This window comes from Ambystoma mexicanum, chromosome 9 (genome assembly GCF_040938575.1).
Source record: "Ambystoma mexicanum isolate Mex_15411 chromosome 9, UKY_AmexF1_1, whole genome shotgun sequence".
In the NCBI taxonomy this organism is placed as follows: domain Eukaryota; kingdom Metazoa; phylum Chordata; class Amphibia; order Caudata; family Ambystomatidae; genus Ambystoma; species Ambystoma mexicanum.
Genome location: NC_090931.1, coordinates 1,458,269,097 through 1,458,289,921, shown reverse-complemented (window position 1 = coordinate 1,458,289,921; position 20,825 = coordinate 1,458,269,097). Strand labels below are relative to the sequence as shown.

The 20,825-nt window shown below is 45.2% G+C and overlaps 1 protein-coding gene across 2 annotated transcripts in view; it reads left to right on the top strand.

The window, feature by feature from the left end:
- The window catches only part of GMPPA (GDP-mannose pyrophosphorylase A), a 191,947-nt gene that overhangs the window by 130,044 nt on the left and 41,078 nt on the right, over window positions 1-20,825 (top strand). For both annotated transcript variants that reach the window (XM_069616877.1, XM_069616878.1), the window contains exons 10-11: window positions 14,584-14,630; window positions 18,705-18,797. In XM_069616877.1, coding sequence (XP_069472978.1) covers window positions 14,584-14,630; window positions 18,705-18,797 — 140 coding nt within the window. The remainder of the gene's footprint in view (window positions 1-14,583; window positions 14,631-18,704; window positions 18,798-20,825) is intronic.

The window sequence follows — 20,825 nt, the reverse complement described above, 5'->3', positions numbered from 1 at the left end:
TAAGTGTGAACAAACAATACCTAGTTTGGAATGCACTAAGAAAATCAGGGCAAGCAAAACCCAATTACTCTTTAAGAAAGACACAATGCATTTCAAAGTAATTGACCTATTGGTACAGAGCTATCCGCTATCTTATAGCTAGTTATAACCAGTATACGTATATAATACAGTTTCTAAGGTAAGCAAGTACTTTTAGAAAATATTTTAGAATGGTCCCAAAGCAATTCAGGGAAGCACAACCCATGGTTACAAGTTTAGAAGAGCAGCAGCTATTCAAGGTGAGTAAGGCCTATATACTTTTAAGGGGCGCTACAAGAAACTCATAAGGCAAGCATTAACTGCAGGACTGTTTTAGATCTGTATAAAACAGACCAGGGAAAGCAAAACCCTATGATACACATTAAGAATGACACAATGTTATTCAAGGCAGGTAAACCCTATTGGTAAGCTTTTACACTCAATCAGTTATTAATAATAAAACAGTACTAATACATATTACTTTTTTTAGAGGGGGGGAAACACCATTCAAAGTAACTTATATACTTTTTAGAGGGGCAGAATGCAACTGAAAGGTAAGCATTCTTTCACAGAGATAGCTGCCACACTAAATCCTTTAGCAAGTAAGTATTTTTACACTAGTTATACTTTCAAGGCAGAATCCTCATTTTATAAAGTCCTTCCCTAATCTATGGCATGAGTTTTCTCAGAGGCAGAAGAGGGACCATAGTGATCTAACCGCCAGCTGTAGGCAGGTCAGGATAGGTTTCAGTTGCAGGAAAGTCAAAGTTCAATAGGAAATCTTAAACAAGTAAGTATTCACTTTCAGAGCTAGTGTAAGTGTTCAGGGTCTTCACAGAAGGCCCCCTATGCGCAAACCCCCAACCACACGAATCACCCACTCAGCCGTACCGGATGCACACCAGACGTAAGGTAAGTATTACCCAAGCCCACACAGTACCTGAGGAGAAAAGAAGAGCTTCTGGGTGGATGCACTGAGGATGCAGCAGCACATGGCAAGGTCCCTGCATTCTTGGGCTGGAGGCGAAAGAACTAGACACTGGATGTGAACTTGCAGCAGCAGTCGTCAGACGAGGCTTCCAGCAAAGAGCTCTTCACAGATTCTCACGGCTCTGTGGATTTGGTGCATTTTACACCAGCCAGATAAGAATGAATATCGCTGGTCGGGTTCACTTCAATCTCTCGGTCCTGCACCCTGTTGAGACTTCTGGGATTCCAATCATGTCTCTCGAGATCCAAGTTTTGGTCGGATTCAGACTTTGGAAGACCATGCACTGTAATCAGGCTCGAGGTCCCAGGGTATTGGCGATTTGCACCCCAGCAAGGTCACAGCACATTGTGGGTGGCTCAAAATGCAGGTCTTCTTGAGACTAGTGGTTCTCACCAGCTTCTGAGTAGTAGCAGTCGCATTGGGGACCCCCAGGTCTATTGGAAGGAAGGGTTGCATCAGGCTGTGGTTACACAGCAGGCTCTTCGGTCGCTGGAAATCTCTGCAGACGTCTTTTCTTCATCTTCATCTTCCTCTTCAGATTCAGCTCCAGTGGTTCACTTGTCAGCATTGTCAGCAGCTTTCAGGTTCGGAGTATTTATCAGGAACTAGAGCACAACTTCTGTGATCTCTCTTTGCAGTTTACAGAAAAGGGTGGTCTGGCTGTCCAATCAGGACAGCCAGCCCCCGCTCCCCGCTCCCATTGGGACTTCGTACATTTCAGTTAAGGTTAAAGACAAAGGGCTTCAGAGTTTTGGACTCCCCCTCGTTTCCTGCTTTCTGAGACACTCTGGAGCCTAGGCTTGTAATACAAAGGATTCCCCCGAAGACAAAAACTTCCACTGAGGTTGTCCCCACCTAGAGTGGCAGGGGAAAGACCTCAGAAACAGCAAGCAAACAAGAAATAAAAGGAGCCCTCCATTCTAGCAGAATGGTGGTCCTTCTGTGCTTTACTGAGGCTGATTTAACAGCCTGCGAGTAATGAGACTAAAATGTCACTAAGGTAAAACCACTGCCACCAGCCATTCAAGTAAATTTGCAATTGTAACAAAAATGTTACAAGGTAATTAAGCAAGGGTATACATTGTATCCCCACAGCACTCCACATAAGGTCGGGTGTGCTGGCTCACTTAAATCTGCATAAAGGGGATGTGAATCCCACTTTTTCTTCTTGGGAAAGTAGTTCACCCAAGAAATAATAAGAGAATTTAAAAGTAAGCCACTGCATTTAAAATGCTGTGTGCTGCCATAGTATATTACAGTCAGTCCAAAGTAATAGGAAACTATAACTCCAATCATACACTATGGAGAGACGTAAAAGTCACCCATAAAAAGAGTTAAAGACTAGGTGAGAGGGGAAAAAGATTCCCACTCACCTAGAGACAAGTAAAACCTTCTGGGGTTGACACAGGTCAGGATTTATGATAAAGATGACAATCTTACATAACGGCACTCCCATGAAGAACGAACACTAGGTCGAATAAGCACTTATACATTAAGAATATCGATTGCATCCATTTAGGCACGAAGAATACCAACATAAGCAACATATAAAACCTGAATGTAATAGAAACGATATGGCTATATAGTTTACTAACATAGTAACACGACAGTACTGAGCAGCCATCTTTTACAAAATAGAATCCCTAGCACGTTTTAAAGTAAGTGGAAGGCCTCAAGGCTTCACGAGAACCCAAAATGCTGAATTCACTGAAATAAATATTCGTGCAGAGCCAGACAAATAGCTATACACACCAAGCCAAAGTTACTGAGAAAATAGGGAGGGTCCGGAGGCTAAGCGAGAACACTAGATAATAATTTCCAAGGCACATGCTATATAGTCCTAGATTAATTAAGAGAACAAGCTGCCAGAATAATTATAAGCTAAAGACTTCATAGGGAATGGATCAAGCAAGTCCCTGGTGGTAGTGAAAACTATGATATTCATATATAAATTAGCTAAAATCCCCATAAATGCAGGGTGAAAAAATTCCAAATGTGATCTCCTCACACGTGACCCAACTTGTGACAAGTACTTATTTGTCCATATTGAGCTCTATATGTGTTAAAGTCTATATGTTTTAGCATACCAGTGTGGTGATTCTTTAAAGATAAGTGTGTGGACTAATTGTACCTCTGTGTCCGCTTGCTACCCCTACCTGAGAGATGTGCCTCATGAAATAACATTACCTACCTTTTAAGAGCGGGTTAGCTTCCCTTTCTTGTCGGGTGTGTTGGCTCGCATTAAGGTCAGTGTTTGAAGATCACACAACAGAGGGTTGCACAAAAACTGCCTTAACCATGCCCAGCAAAGAATGCATGTAGCCAGATGACCTATAAAGCAGAAGACACAGCAACAATGAAGACAGTGATGGGAACACCAACAATCCCCACAAAGGTCCCAGCCCAGCTCAGGGGGGCACAAGAGTACTTTCAGCCAGCAAGGAGATTTCTTGCGATGAGGCTGAGGCAGAGCAGAACTAAGCCAATCCGATTTCCAAGCCAGAAAGACTAGGAGGGACCCCTAACTTGGAGGCTTGGGCCAGAAGGATGTTACCAGGAGACCAACACCTGTATGTGAGCAAGAGTCCAGAAAGGACTTCCAGTCCATCCAACTAGGACGACAGCAGGAATTAAAAGCAGAGCCTGGGCCTGGATTCCACCAGTAGAGAAAGAACAGGACACAAGGGCAAGGGACCCAGGTCCAGCCAGTATGGCCAAACCAGGATCTTGTGCACCAGCCATCTCCCGGCAGTCTTCAACTAAGAATCAAAACGGCAAAGGAGATCGTACCCTTAGAGAATATCCAAAAGCTCAAATTTGGTCCAATTTTCCTTTAAAAGGCTCTTCCACACTCTGTACTGCAGCTACAATTTGATGTTTTTAGACCATAATCTAGGGTGAAATCTAGGGTGAAATCCATGGTGACAGCTGTATGAGTCCCAATCAGGTTTTCGTTTGTCTTAAAAACATGAATTCGGGCCCCTGTAATTTTAATATGTCTTCAAAATAGAGCAGCATCAAGCTTTATCCCGGACCAGGTCCGTGCCTCGAGATAATACTAGCATTCTTGGAAAAAGCAGGAGCTCCGCATGCAAGAAGATTTTTGTAAATAAAATCAACACATTTTCATGCTTTTTCAAGTACCTGTCATTTATGTGCACAAGTCAATATAGAAATCTAGTGAAAACATACAAACCTATGCATCAGACATGAGAGCTACTTGTTAATCTTGGCTGAATGATGGGAGTGAACAACAAACTACTTTAATGGACATAAAAACAAGTTAGAAACAAAGAGAACATGCATGGTGAACCTTAAACCATTAAAGTACATTTGTTGCTTCAAATCTTATAGCCAATATAATGAATTAGGAGCATTAAGCATTCAACCCCCTGTCCTGCCTCAAGGGGCCATAGAAAGGTTGAATGCTGGGCCGTGTCGAAAGAGATGCCACCAACAGAATTATAAACTCCAAAACTGGTCTTTGTGACAAAAAAAGAAACATTTTTGTCCATATGATTCAGAATCTGGGTTCCACCCTTTTGAGTGCCTTCTCAGTGTTGCAAATCCCTGGTGCTCATGATTCTTTGCCACAGAGGAGAGATCTCCATCACATGTCCTGACGTTTTTGAAGGGAAATAAAGCTGTCCGCTTTAATTCCCTTTTGCCCATTGTTATGGGGAAACTGACTAGTCCTTCATACTATCAGTACTGGGAAACTTTGTTTTTCTGTGTTTTACGAATTGCACACAGCACCTTGCAGTGCAAAGGGGATATTTGTATTCCCTTAACTTTTGATCTTATGGGTTTTTGGTTTCTTTTTATATGTGCCTAAAACAAGATGGTGGCAGCAGTAAAACATTTACTGTGTTTGTTTTCTTTTACATGTGCACTTTCGCGTTTACTGCAAATGACTACTTAAAGTACCTTGCAACCAGAGATGGCCGTGCCACAAGGTTTTTTGCTTGTTCTTTGGCCATATTGTAGTTTGACCTTCCTCTTGCCCTCTGGAAATTCCATATAAGGTTGTGCACTAGCCTGGGAAAACTGCTAATTTTTGGTGTGTGTGTGTGTAGGTAGCGACTATCTGGTCCCTCTCCCCATCTCTTGGTGCCAGAGAGTCTGCTGCTGGGCGGGTGTGAATCCAGTAGCTGTCTCTGATTGGACAACTACTGGCTGTTTGGTGCTGATCCGACCATTGGTGGGCTTAAACCCGCTTTCAGCTTCAGTTTTGTATAAGAGGAGAACTCCTCTAGCCATTGCCCAGATCTATGTTGGAGCCAAGATTTCTACCAAGAAGAAGGCACAAAGAGAGTGGTCCGCCGATTCGGTGTCCTCTGGGCGTTCCAGGTCACGGTCGCCTCATGACACACAGCAACCGTCCACGGTTGCTAAGGGTGCCACACTACCAAAAGTCACGGAGGCCCGGTCATCAGAAGACGAATCCAACCTCTTCCCCCAAGTAGCATGTTCGACGTCTACTTCTGTAGTACGGTCGACGTCTGCTTCCGAGATTAAACGCCCTTCTTTCAAGACTCCCGAATCTCGTGACAGCACCTCCGAATCTTGACGCCAGGTGTCGAAACATTCAGGAAACCCCAAAGGGTCAGGTAAACATTCCTCTACACATGGGAAAGGAGAAACACAACATAAAGTCTCTGAACATCAGATTCAGAAGGAAACACACAAGGAAAAAGCCAAGGTCCCTGACCATGCCACCAAGGAAAAATCTGCTCCTCCCACTACTCAGGAAACAGAGATAAGTGAAGAACCACAGCAGGAGAGAGTTATCCCCAGTTCCAAGCAATGGAACTCTGAGGACTTACATAGCTATCATAGTACTCCAGCTACGTCTGCCCCGTTGGGATCTAAAGACCCTCAACCTCCTACTAAGAGGCTCCGTTCTGTAACCCCAGTTCAGGGTTTGATTTCAGACCCTTCTATAATTGAACCTTACCAGCCATATGGTGAGGAGTCAGAAGTACAAATGCTGGAGGAACAGGCAGGGGTCGATTACTATGGGGACGATGAGGAAGAGGAAGACGAGGCAGAGGCCTATATTCTTGACTCCCTTATTCCCAAGGACCCCCCTGTGACTGACTCACTGGTTGACAATCAGCCTCTACTTAATGAGGTATTAGCTTAAGCTGCAGCCCATTCTCAAATTGACACACAGGGTGTCCAAGAAGAGAGAGATTTTGCAGAAGAAATTCTAGGGGGACAGGAAATCCATTGCTAAGGGGTCAGTTAAAACCCGACTCACTGGTGGTTATACTACCAGCAGAAAGAGGGCGGGAACACCATTAGCTTCTTCTGAAGCACCCCCGGACAAAGAGAGCAAGAGAATATATGCTTTGGGGAGAAAGGTGACATCTGCGTCAGCATACCAAGCATGCATTGCCAACACCACCACTCTGTTAGCAAGCTACAACTGCCACCAATGGGAACAGGTAGCTGCCCTCATTGCCTCTGCACCCAAACCTCTAAAGAGCCATTGGCCCAAATTGCATCAGACGGAAGATCAGTGTCTGGATGCATTCTTAAGGCAAACTTCGATGCAGCAGATAATGCAGGGAGACTAATAGCAGAAGGCACAGTCATTAAACGCCATGCTTGGCTAAGACAATCAGGGTTTAAGCCTGAGACCCAAGCCACCCTCATAGACATGCCGGTAGAACCAAACAATCTATTTGGGAAAGCAGTGGAGGAAGCACTGAAGACGGCTAAAGACTAATATGAAACCTTAAAGTCCCTCGGCCAACTAACAAATAAGCCCTCAGGTCAAAGGGGAAATAACAATAATTTTCGTTGCTCTCGTGGCCAAAACTCCAAAAGAGGGTCCAGTTACTATCAAAGTCAAGGAACCTCATGGGACGGCAATCAACGGGCTACCCAAGGTTTCGCCAGAGGTCAAAAGAGGGGCCGTGGTAGAGGGAGAGGCAGCCCAGGTAGAGGCACTACGCCACCCAGTAAACGGTGACGTTCCGCTCCGGGTCCCTTCCCATGCATCCCCAGTAGGGGGGTGCATTTCCATCTTCACCCACGCATGGGAAGGGATCACTTTGGACAGATGGGTGCTGTCCAGTGTCCGCAGGATACTGTATAGAGCTACTAGAACGCTCCTGCAACCATCCTCCAAGACAGAAGATACACTCCTTGGAGCACCAAAGAATCCTCCTCGAGGAGATTGTTCTTCTTGCAAAGGACGCAATAGAACTAGTCCTGGGCAACCAGGTAAATAAGGGTATTTATTCAACCTACTTCCTTGCGCCAAAAAAAGATCTAACGATGCGCACAGTATTAGACTTACGCCCTACAAACAAGTATGTCAAGCCACAAAAATTCTGCATGACTAAACTGCAGGAAGTAATCCCCCTACTAAAAAGAGGAGATTACATGGCAACATTGGATATGAAAGATGCCCATTTTCATATTTCCATGTTCCTAGCGCACAGAAGATTCTTGCGTTTCAAGATAAGACAGCCAGCACTACCAGTTCAAGGTGCTGCCCTTCGGAATAGCCTCGGCTCCAAGGGTATTCACCAAGGGTATTCACCAAGGTACTGGCGGTGGTGGCGGCGCACCTACGCAGGGAGGCAATCCCGGTGTACCCTTACCTGGATGACTGGCTCATCACAGGGGAACCCCCGTAATTTGCAGATCCAACATTCAAAGAATAATCGACCTCCTCTTCCAATTGGGCTTCTCAATCAACGAGAAAAAATCAAGCCTGGTGCCAAGCACCTCAAAACTGTTCCTAGGAGCTGTCCTAGACACCCAAGAGGGGTTGGCCTTTCCGTCGGAGGAAAGAATTCGGAATCTGTTGCTGCAAACTCCTCAATATCAGTCTGGTCGCCAGATAAGGGTGCGCAAAGTGATGTGTTTGCTATGCACGATGGCATCATGCATTTACCTGGTTCCCCACGTGCGTCTGTGCATGCGACCCATGCAGGAATGGTTAGTGAAACAGTAGTCTCAGGCAAGTGGTCAGTGGGACGATCTAGTGGTCGTTTCACCAACACTAGTACAGAGTCTTCGCTGGTGGACAAGAGAGATTCTTACAAAGGGGAAACCCTTTAACGATCCAGAAATACAAGCTGTCCTCACAACAGACGCATCCCTGTCAGGGTGGGGAGCTCACCACCTTCACCACACAGCTCAGGGTCTCTGGTCTCACACAGTGGCTCAGAATCACATCAACCTGCTAGAACTTCTGGCAGTCTTCAGAGCGCTTCGGGCATTCGAACCCCTCCTATCTAACCTGTCAGTGCAGATCCTAACAGACAGCACGACATTGATGTTTTACCTAAACAAACAAGGGGGCACTCGTTCGCCAAATCTGTCCAAGCTTGCCCAGAAATTTTGGAAATGGGCACTCAGACGGAACATTTACCTGTCATCCCAACATGTTCCAGGGGATCTCAATTCACTAGCGGACGCTTTGAGCAGAGATCCCCTCCCAGAGGAACACGAATGGCGACTACACGAAGAAATCGTAGATCTTCTCTCAGTGGGGTTTCCCCACTATAGACCTGTTCGCCACAAGCGAAAAAAGACAATGGCCAGACTTTGCATCCAGGTTCCCCCAGCCAGGCTCCAAGGGGAACGCTCTATGGATGAATTGGTCAGGGATGTTTGCCTACGCTTTTCCACCAACCCCTCTGATGAGGAAGGTGGTCAACAAGATACACAGGGAATCAATGACACTCATCCTAGTTGCTCCTATGTGGGCGAGACAACCATGGTTTCCACACCTATGCAAGCTGGTGGTGTGCGACCCCATCAAATTCCCGTGCTGGTACAATCTACTATGCATGCTGGCGGTGTGCGACCCCATCAAACTCCCATGCTGGTACAATCCACTCTCGCAGCATGAAGGACAGACAGTGAACCCTCAACCCAACTCAATGAACTTGGCAGCATGGCTCCTGAAGTCATAGAGTTCAGGCATCTCAATTTATCCCAGAGATGCATTACTTTACATTACATTTCATTTGTTAAGCGCACTATTGACCGTTAGGCATAAAGGCGCTGACAACGGAAAAACATATAGCACAAAAGAGGACAGGCTTAGAGATGAAATATAAGACTCCTCAGCGTTTATTCCACTATCCCCTAATTGGAGACATCCTTATGTTCCCAAGGTCAGACAAACAAGAATGTCTTCAATTCCTTCTTGAACGATGCAAGAGAGGAGTGACTCCTTAAGCTTGAAGGAAAATTGTTCCAAAGCGAGGGGGCCCTCACCTCAAATGCTCCTTTTTCCGCCTTTGTTGTTTTACATCTTGGCTGTATAATTTGATTAGAGAAATCAGATCTCAAAGATCGTACATTACTCTTGGAAATTATATACTGTTGTAAATACTCAGGCATTACTTGAGACCGACATTTGCAAACTATAACCAGTACTCTAAAATGAATCCTGGCTTCAATAGGTAGCCAGTGTAATGAGCGTCTGGCCACCGTTACATGGCTATACCTTGGAAGTCTAAGAACCACTCTAACCGCCCAATTCTGGGCTACCTGCAGTCTATGCAGCTCTCTTTGATTAATGCCCAGCAGGAGGCTACAACAATAGTCCAATTTGGCACCTATAATTGCCCTGTCTATGGTCTCTGCACTTTCCTGCGAAATCATGGGCCTCAGAAGAGCCAAAAGTCTGATGTGTTAGACTACCCCTGCCACCACTGATGAGACATGGGCTTTCATGCTTAATGTCGAGTCCAAGATCACGCCTAAAATGTTTGTCTTAGATAAGGGAGTAATGATGTCCTCCCCCAATGTGAAGGAGCTGTAATCTTGACTCAACTTGCCAATCGCCTTAGAACTACCGACTATCAGCAGCTCGGTCTTACTGCGATTAAGAGCTAGAAAATTATTCAGCATCCATTTTTCAATTTGGGAAAAAACTCTATTCACCTCCGCCTCATCCTTTTTGTGGTGTCCCGACAGCTTAATAACACATTCAGTGTCGTCTGCATAATTAGAGATCACAACCCCCTTGTAACATATAGAAGAAAGGGGCCATGAACAAATTGTACAGACAAGGGGACAGACTTGCACCTTGTGGGACCCCATAAAGAACAGAAAGTGGGTCAGCTTCAGCCGTAGCCGAGCAGACTCTACTTGTTCTGTTCTCCAAAAAAGAGGCGATCCACAGGGTTGCTGGTTCTGAGAGATTAGCCACCTCCTGTAGCCTTGGGATTAAGATCGAGTGCTCCACTAAATCAAAGGCCACTGACTGATCTAGTGAGATTATCAGGGATAGTCCACTTTTATCCATTTCCCCCATTAATTTTGATTTCAATTCCAATAGTGAAGTTTCCGTCCCATATTTTTTCCTAAAACCTGACTGATCGGGGTGGAGGATGTAATGCAGGTCTAAGTGCTCTGCAAGTTGACTGTAAGCCACTCTATCCAGAATCTTAAGTAAGAAGGGTGTGTTGGAAATAGGTCGGAAATTTAAAGGATTATCCATTGGCAATCCCGTTTTTTTTAGAATAGGGGTAACCATGGTAGCTTTTAATTCGTTTGGCACACTACTTGCCTTAAGAGAAGCATCTTAACATCTTAAGAGTCTAGAAAACCGAACACAAGACACTGTTACTTTGATAAGTGGAAAAGATTTGTAATTTGGTGCCAGAATAAACAAATCAACCCAATTGTTTGTATTCCTTCCAATATGGTCACCCATATGCTCCACCTACTGGATGCAGGGTTAGTATTTACTTCACTCAAGGTACACCTGGCGGCGCAGTCAGCCTACACCACCTCTCATAACAAGGTGTCGTGGTGGAAAATGCCAGTAGTCAAAGCCTTTATGGAAGGGGTTGTTACGCTCACCTGATTCCCACAGGGGCGTCGATCTGGACTGGCCCGCTGTTGCTTCCACCAGAGTAGCACGTAGAGCCGAGATGACAGACTGGACAGACCCACTTAGCTTCGTTTGTTGGACTCGTACGAATATCTTTCTGCAATGGAGAAAGGGAATTAACCTCCCGTAATCTGAGCGTTAACCCGCCTTCCCACTCCCCTTGTCTGCCCACAGAACACTCCTGAAGTTCCCTCTTAATCTCACCTGAAGATTTGGAAAGATGAGCTCTCCATCCTGCGTCGAGCGCAGGGGCGCATAGACGACCAGTTAATTCACTGGCGTGGAGGAATTGGTGAGTTCCAGTATTGACTCCAATTGTTCGTAAGAGTTCAAAAGTCTGATCTTCACTCTGCCAGATTCCTTGCAGGTTGCGGATTTTAACCACCAGAAGAGTTCCAAGTGGCAATTGGTAAGATCCTGGTAAGTCTATTGTGGTTCTCCCCTTTGGGGCCGGGGTACAGCGATGATGCAGAATTAACTGCGCCGACCCGAAATGAGGTGAGTACTCCCCTGTGGTAAATCAGGAAAGTCTTTGGGGGTGATTTGTATTGTCCTTGTTTTTTCCCCTTAGGGGCCGGGGTGCGGCAGTGATGCAGAATTGACTACGCCGACCCGAGATGAGGTGAGTACCCCCCTATGGTAAATCAGGGAAGTCTTTGGGGGTTGTTTGTATTGCCCTTGCTCACCTATCTGTTCTTGTCTCCCCCAGGCGTTGAAGAATGGCCTGGAGATGCTGGATTCGAGATGGAGTAAAGGAATGCAGCCTCGGTTGGTGAGTTCAGCGCGGCTCTGCGAGGTGTGTGGCAATGCACCTGAGAAGGCTTCTCTCTTCCAGATCGACGATGTGCTGGATCAAGGATTCAGGTAAGGGTTTTGTTCTGACCTCTTCTCCTTCTCCTTTTCTTGTTTCAGGTGTTCCAGGGCTGAAGCGGGCGTGGCGGAAGACTGGAGCTGCTGAAGACATGGTGAGCGTTTCGCTGCAGCAAGCAGAATAACGCGAAGCATGTGTGGCTGTCTGGGTGTGGCTTAAATAGCCTTGGAAGAAGTCCCAGGTAAGTATTCTTCCACAGCCCCACCCGAGAGGAAAGGAGTCCCTGAGGTAAAGTAGTCCCTTTAAGCCTCATTTGGCTTGTGGCTTCGTGCAGCATGGTCTGCATCAGGTGGGTATGCAGCATGGTCTGCAACAGGTAAGATTTCTGTAATGAGCCTGGCGCCCATGGCGCCAGGACTGACTTTATTCTTATGAGCCTGGCGCAATAGGCGCCAGGACTGTAGCCAAAGAGCCCCTAACTGGGGGTTTTGGGCATGCTTCAAGTGGCATGATGCCTGCTTCCGGGGTTGCTGGGCCTGGTCTGGCTTTCCGGGGGCAGGCATCGTGACGGGGGTAAAGAGACTGCACCCTCCAATTTCTAACACACCACCAGGTTGGGACCGGTTACCAGTCATTTGGTCGAAAATAAATGGTCGAATGACCATTTGATCGATGTAAAATGGTCGGAAAAAAAAAGTCGAATTTTTTTTTACATTTTTTTTATTTATGGGGGGGGTTCCCCCCCCAACCCCCCTTTTTCTTTATTCAAAAATATTTTTTAAGTAACCAAACTAAAATATATATATAAATAAATGAATAAATAAATTCGACTTTTTTTTCTGACCATTTTGATTCGATCAAATGGTCATTCGACCATTTATTTTCGACCAAATGACCGGACACCGTTGGGACCTTAATGTGGTGCTTGCTAAACTCATGGGACCTCCCTTCGAACCCATGCATAAAGCTAGTCTCGAACACCTGACTTATAAAACAGCCTTCTTAGTAGCCATTACATCCATAAGAAGGGTCAGTGAAATTCAGGCTCTGTCAGTGCAGGATGCTTTCTTTGCTGTTCATAAGGATAAACTGGTTTTACGCACTCACCCTAGGTTCTCACCTAAGTTTATTTGAAAATTCCATGTTAACCAGTCCATCAAGCTACCGGCCTTCTTCCAAGAACCCAAAAGCTCTGCTGAGGTGAAACTCCACACACTAGATGTGAGGAGAGCTATCCTCTACTACGTGGACAAGACCAGACCGCGTCTCTAAAGGCGCCAGCTCTAAATGGATGGTCCGATGTATCCAACTGTGCTACTCCTTTTCAGATAAGACACTGCCTTTTACGCCGAGGGCCCACTCTACAAGAGGTACTGGGGCCACTCTGGCTTTCATTGCAAATGTACCCCTTGACACCATTTGCAAAGCAGCTACATGGAGCTCTATTCACACCTTTACTCAGCACTACTGCATTGACACTCCTTCCAAGACAGATACTCAAGTGGGACAAGCAGATCTAAGACATCTGTTCGCTCATGATCCTTCTCACATCCCACCTCCTTCTTCTAACACTGCTCGCTAATCTATGCACAGCATGTGATCTAAGCAGATTCCACAAGCCTCAGAAGGAGTACATTATTCACCGTAATCGTAGTTCTGATGCTTGTATCTGCTTAGATTCACATGCGCCTGCCCTTCCTCCCCTCTGAGGGAAGGTGCATGGATGCTTGTAGTCTTATCTATCTCATCTGCTTGGATACTCTGTGCTCACGCTACTCCTCATGCTACCTCATGTCAGAAAAAATACAATCTGAGGGTCCTACACGTGTGAGGGATCATGGGTACAGTGGACATCACACTAGGGATAGTATTACTGGCACGCCCTAGTTCAACACCCCTTTTCGAGTTTCGAAAAACAAATTGTAATACTCCGCGCTAAACTACCTTTGCTTTTCGTTAGGTCAGAAACATTACAAATTTAGGTTCTGCCATGTAGCATTCCACCTTTACCACATGTCTGCCCGTGGTGACCTCATAACATGCATTCATGCCTATCTGTATTTAGCCAGCAGGATAGAATGGCCAAGATACAAGGCAGCCACTGGTCAGGTGACGCACAACCAAACTCTTGCTACACGGCTAGGGCTTTCACAGTGAACAAGGAAAGGTTTACAACAATACCCGCAGCACAATACACATTTGTGGGGGGCAATAATCCACCTGCAGTAAGCTTTTGAAATCCCTTCCAGATTCTGGAGAACGTCCGAGACTAAGTCGGTTTACACTGTTGCCCTGACCTTATTTTTCCAACAAACTCTGAAGCACCATTCATTGACTTAAAGCTTCAAAACCATGTGCACCATTTCCCTTTCACGGTGTAGTAACCCATGCACTCCTAACTCCTTTATACACTCCTCCACCCTCACTGAGAGATCTATAAGGTGGGGGGGGGGTGGAGGAGGTGTTTGTCCGTCCATCCCTTGGGTGTCCCAAGGATTATTGTTTTCTTTTCCATGAAAGCCAGTGGCCTGTTCTCTACTGGGGAGAAGCTTCAGTCAGTCTAGAGCAGGGGAATGCAACCTATGGTTCTCCAGGTTTTTTGGAGTACAATTCCCTTGACCCCCTCTCTAGTGGCTATGCTGGTTACGACTGATGGGGGTTATGTTATAAACATCTGGAGAGTCAAAGGTTACAGAGCCCTGGTATAAACAAAGGAGGTCTGTTTGCTAGTCTGCGATCAAGAGTCACTACTGTGACTACTTTTACACAATTCTTGTGCACATGGTCTAAATACATTGTGATTGGCCTATGCTGGAGCCTGTATTTTACCACACTTCTGCCTTTTCAGGCCATTCCATCAGTAACCAATACAATTCTTGTGTTTTGCAGGAAGTGTTTACATTCATCCTACGGCTATTGTTGACCCCTCTGCTGTGGTAAGTATTGTATGATCAACAGGGTCAGATATTGGTGGTGCAGCCCTGTGTTGGACAAAGCAAAGTCAGTTGGTTAGTTTGTCTCTTGTATACTATACATCAGAGGTATGAAGCGGTGTGATGGCCTCCATCTCTCCCGCAATGCCAGCTTTGACATTGATGCTTCCAGTCCCCTGGCAGTGATTTGATCAGCAGTGATATTAAGACACTGTCATGGTAGGAAAGAGAACTGCCTGCAGCAGCATGCATCATAATAGCGGTTGCAGCTGAAGTTGCTTTCCTCTGCTCGAGCCACCAAACAATGTTAAGGTCTTTGTTTGATTTAGGATTGCGAGGGTACTCTGTGGATGCACAGTGAGGAATCATCTTTTCATTACATTTCACATGATTTTCCATTTGTATGATTTCTATTGTATATTGTCCTCTGATCAGTTTAATACTGTTATAGCTGAAAATATTGTTCTATGGGTCTAACCTTGAATACCCACACACACACTTTCTCTCTCTCTCTCTCTCTACATATTAGCTGTTCTTGTAAAACCACTCTTTTAGAACAATTTGGGAGCACTTCATCATTTGTATATTTATTGTCGATAGAGGAAATGTGTGTTTTGAGCAATAATATATCATGCTGTATAATAAAATGCTAGATGTATGTGTCCGGAGCCATCATGCGCCTGCTTCTCCTGTTACCACCGCTAGAGGGAGCTGTTGCCTTAAGCATCCCACAATAAGACATCAAATTGTACTGTAGAGACTGCCTGCTTTACCTGTTATCACCATTAGAGGGAGCTGTTGCCTTACACATGCAATAATAAGACTTCAAGTTCATCTTCCCGGCAAACAAAATGTCTATTACAACAATAATAACATACAATTAGCTGCAGAAAAAGCCCAAGACAGGGATACTACTTAAATGGCATACTTCAAGTTGCATACACTAAGAAAATACAGAAATTAATTTAACTAAGCACTATTTCTCCAACAACATGAATTACATGTTTCCCCCCATACAGAGGACTTTCTGTAAATACAATGAGTTTTAGCATATCGCTCCTCCACACTGTCTCTATTAACACTCTGAAAATGTATTTTTTTATGCATTTTGGCTAGTGTACACTGGTTGTTCCACTAGTTTTACATAAAGGACAAAGAATGTCAATGGCAATCCTGCTGCTGAGTGCCTTAAAATTAATAAAAAGTGATGCGAGATGTGAGGGAGAAAAACCAGGGGGAGCAGTCGCGTAGCACTTGAAACAATACAAGATCATCAGGGGTAACTGTTGAGTGTCATGGGAGGGCGTGGATATCATTGAGGGATTCATGTGGTACACTATAGTCGACATTTAACCATTGTTTAAGCATTTCTGCCTGCTTTAAGGAACGTTATTGTGGACAATATTGTTAGGGAGATTTATCATTTTTATGCTTCATCCTCTCTCCTAGTGAGACCACCAGCACGTTTTTGCTGGACTTCTGGACCTTTTTCTTTAAATCCTAAATGAGTGGAGCCTTTTTCCACTCATCCATCTTTTAGGCTCTGTCTTTTGGAACTCTGTACTTTGTGTTCTACCTGTAAAATGGAGGCTGTCTACTCCATAGCTCTTAAAAGCATCTGTGTTCTTCTAAGGCAGCACACAGCTCCTTACGGGCGGGGTTGCTGGGGACCCTTAGGGTCCTCCTTTAAGATTCTCTTTTAATATCAACAAGTAAGTACAGTTCTTGGGGATAGATGGATACCTAGTATCTCTCCCTAAACTGTATAGACTGAGAGATTGGCACACCCCACCTTCAATGCAGTGCCAAAGGGATACCTAGTATCCCCCTTCTCTGCTCCTGTGACTTTCTAGTAGGGGAGGAGTTTTGCACCCTCCTGGCCTCTGTCTGGCAGAGGGCCTAAATAGGTCCAGCTCCCACGGGGGGGGGGGTCTGGCTGTCCTGATTGGATAGACAAACGTCCCTTTCTGTAAAATGCTGAGAGATTGCAGAGGAGTGTGTGCTGGAACTGTATAAAATGTGAGGCTTCTGGAGTGAAAAGCAAGTCGACCACTGGAAGATGACTAGAGATGCCGGAAGACCCTTTGCAACACCATGAAGCGACCACTGCTGTCCTGACCCCGTTTCCTGTGCGACAGAGGAGCTCCGAAGAGGACGACCCCTTCCCTTTGGGTGGTGGGAACAACCAGACGCAAGACTAACTTTGAAACGAGCCATCTCCCGAGGTCCTAGGAGTTTGCAGAGCTGCAGAACCCCAATACCAGGAGACTTGCTGCCCATTTTTAAGTGCATCGTCCTGGAAAGACCGAATCCATCCAAATCTTTGCTGAACCCATAAGGACACTCCAGAGATCCGATCCAACTCACCCAGACCCCCTCATCAGAATGTGGGACTGCAGGAAGCAAAGAAGATTGACCGGGCGATCTGTGTCCTTTGTTGGTGCTGCAGAAAAGACCCCAAAACAGCAGAGTGAACAAAGGTTGCTGAAAGTCATGCTACAGGTCCTCCTTCGAGACTGCTGCTTAGAGGTCCAGTCATCAGACCAAAGAATTTGGAGGTCGGGTTCAGAGCTGCAACATCGCGGAGCATCCAGTACGAACATTTTCTTCTAACCTATGGTACTGTGGGGAAACAGGTTTTGCTTATCTGATTTCAGGAAGTCGCTCCAGAATGTTTGAGTGCACGTAGAGGTGTCCAGGGAAACCCCCTTTTACCTCAGACTCAAGCCGCTGCTTGTGTCCCTTCCTCAAGTCCATTTTGAGTTCTCTGGTTAGTTAATTTGCTGCTTCAATAACTCTAGAGACAGGAAGAAAGCCACAGGACCTCTACATAATTCGCTGCTTGTAAAGACTTTAAGCCCTCGCCAAACTGCCTTTAGCTAGGGTTGCGTTTTGGGACTTAAAGGACTTACTATGCAAAGAAACCCTCTCTAGAACCTTGAAGCAAGCTTATGTGACACGAACTAACCATTTTCCTCCCTTTAAGTGACTTTACTATATGTGTTTGGAGAGTAAATGCATTACCGTATAAACCATTGAAAACTGCATGAGTGCGCAATAACCGATAATACGATAACATTGGGCCTCATTACAAGTGTGGCGGTCCAGAAACAAGGGTTGCCGGTAAGCTTACCGGCACCCTTGTTCCCAGACCGCCACACTACGAGTCTGCCTGCAAGGGCTGTGCCGGGCGCAGCGGCCCCGGTAGACAGATACTTCACGGAAGCGTTGGCAACGGTGCCAGCGCTTTTGTCTCCCCACTCCCTCTATGGGATTGGGGAGTTACAAAATCCAGCGCCTGATTTCCCGCACCGCACGGACTTCTAGTGTCCTGGTGGCACCTGGAAATCAAGTGCCAGATTTGGTACTTGACAGGGTTACAGGGTTACCGCCAACCTCATAATCCGGCCCATTGTTTTTCCCCTTTCTAACGTTTCTACAAATGTAATTGCAAACACACACGAAAGTGAAAGTGCCCTTTGAAGTTTATTATCAAGTTTTCCTAAGTGTTCTAGTATAAGCATTTAAAGTGATTTCTGGTGTAAATATATATGTTTATATAACTTGTAAGAGTACATTTCATACTTTGCTGTGCCTGTCTAGCTAGTTTCAGTGTACTTACCTACAGCTCACATCTTCCTCTTAAGATAAGCCTGACTGCTCTGCCACTCTACCAGGGTCCTGAGTTAGTACAAACTGATACTAAGAGGTGGGGATCTACAAACCACTGGGATATCTTACTAAAGTCTTACTGCCAGTAGGAATTTAGGAAAACTCCCCTAACAAATAGTCAAGGAGTTTTCATTATAACTCTTCACTGCAAGACAAAATGTATTACCTTAACTCGTTTCTACCACTCTCCGGTACCAGAAAACATGTTTAAATCAAATACATAGAAACACACCTTTTGTTATAGGTTATGTACGATTTATATGTTCTTCTGAAGACAAATGAGCTCTAATTTATTTGATATCGTCAGCTTTTCGGTGTGATTGGATGATCTCATTGCAACAGTGATTTTGATATTGTTCGTCTTCTCTGTTCACCATGTCTAATCACTCCACTCTGTCTCCACAGCTGGGTCCCAATGTCTCCATTGGTAAAGGCGTGACGGTTGGGGCCGGGGTGAGGGTACGAGAATCCATCATTCTTCACGGGGCTACACTGCAGGTAAGAGGGTCTACACAGAGTTACTACCAGGGACACCAATTCACCAATGTACCAGGAGTAAAGCAAGGGGCATCAGACCCTGATGACCTTGCACTAAGTGGCATCACTGATAGAAACAAAAACTACAATTTGTGCATACTTGATAGTATAAGTCACTTAATCAGACCGTATTGACTAGAGCGCTGTTATGTGGCCGTGGTGCTGTTATGTCAGTGGCACATAGCAGAGGCTGGAGGCACTGCTTTCATGTGGCAGCACAGCCACATCTAGGCAGTTACTGCCATTTTATGCTTGCTGTAACCCGACATGGTATCCAGTGATTCCCTCGAATACAAAGCATCAAATGCAAAAGCCTCGAAAAAATGCATTTCTTTGTAGGGAAAGGTTTTTTTTTTTATTTATTAAAATGGGTTTTAAGGGGTAAAAAAACAGGGGTTGGGGGCCCAATTAAAAAAAATTGAAACAAAATGCATTTTTTCGATGCATTTTTTTTTTGAGGCTTTTGCATTCAATGCTTTGGATGTCGAGGCTATTATTAACCGCCCCACTTGCCAGGTATAAAGTGCATCTTCACATGCTTGGGTGCCACCCAGTTAAACGCCTAAAGAACTGTTTCCCCTTAAGTCATGCATGCAAAGTACTGCCTCGTATTGCAAGTGCAGCATTGAAAGCCCAAATACTGCCATCTTATGCCCTGTAGAGCCTCATAACAAAGCTATAACCATCTACTGCAAGGCACAGACTTGCATGTTCAAACATTTCCATTCCATTGCAAATTCAGTCAGAGAAGCCCAAGTATTAACAAATTACGCCAAGTAAGTTATCGGGTACACTGTACATATTTGCAGGTTCAGGCGCATCCATCATATGCCACAAGTAGCCTCATATTCCCATATACATCCGTGTCACCATCTCATCCACATGCCAGGTATATGGATTCTAAGGAGGGTCAAAACTGGAAGTGCAGGCAATCCAATAGTCTGGGAAAAGATCCTCAGGAAGAGTCCCAGAAAGATCAATGTTCAAGAAGCCAAAGTCACGGAAGGAATAATTCAAAAGCAATCCAAGGAAACGAAACAATTAAAGTAAACTAGCAGATCCAATCCGGGGGTACAAGGGAAAGTAAAGTTACCAGAACAGACTCCCTTTAAGGCAAGCCAAAAGTCTGGTTAAACAGAAATCAAGGACAGAAGCCAGGAGATTAGTAAATCTGATTACGCTACTCAGAAAACAAACAGTTTGAGATGCTATGCGGGAAAGCAGACATTGAATCCCTGCGGCTATGGAGTGGCTTCCACATCTCATGATGGAAGGGACATGTAATGCGTCATGTGATGCAGCTGGTCAGGTGCTCTGGATCTTGGGAAGTGTAGTCCCTGACATCGAGACAGATCCCAGGTCCGTCAAGGATGGAACCATGTATGAAAGTTTACAACCAATGTATTATTACGGTGCCTAACACCAGCATCCATCGTATGTGAGGTATGTTTTTGCAACTTTCCCTGCATATTTATCTATGGAGCCCCATTCTTTTTGGTCTGTTTTTGATCCGGTCATGACTTTTTGAAGGGAACTAAAGCCTTCGGCTTCAATTCCCTTTTTATCATTGTTATGCGGAAAACTGATCAGTACTTCGGACTATCAGTACTGGGAAACTTTATTTCTCTTTTTGAAGTCTTGTGTTTTTACATTGCACATGGCAGTTTACATTGCATTGAACTACAGGGGTTCTTTTGTATCACCCTAGCTTTTTACACATAGGATTTTTGGCTACTTTTAAGAGAAGCTGGTGGCAGCGGTTACATTTGTACTGTTGCTTTCTCTGGGATCCAGCCCCAAAGAGCCTTTTGAAGTGTCCCTGGACTGCCCGGTAGACAGACCAGCTCCCTTGTGGGTTACCTCGTCAGAACAGTCAGCGTTCAAGCCCGCAAATTTAGTGGTCGCCAGCTTGTGCCTTAAGTCGCTTTCTCCCCAAAACCCAGCCTCCTATTGGAGGAGCCAGGAATGAGACGTAGACACAGAGGACCT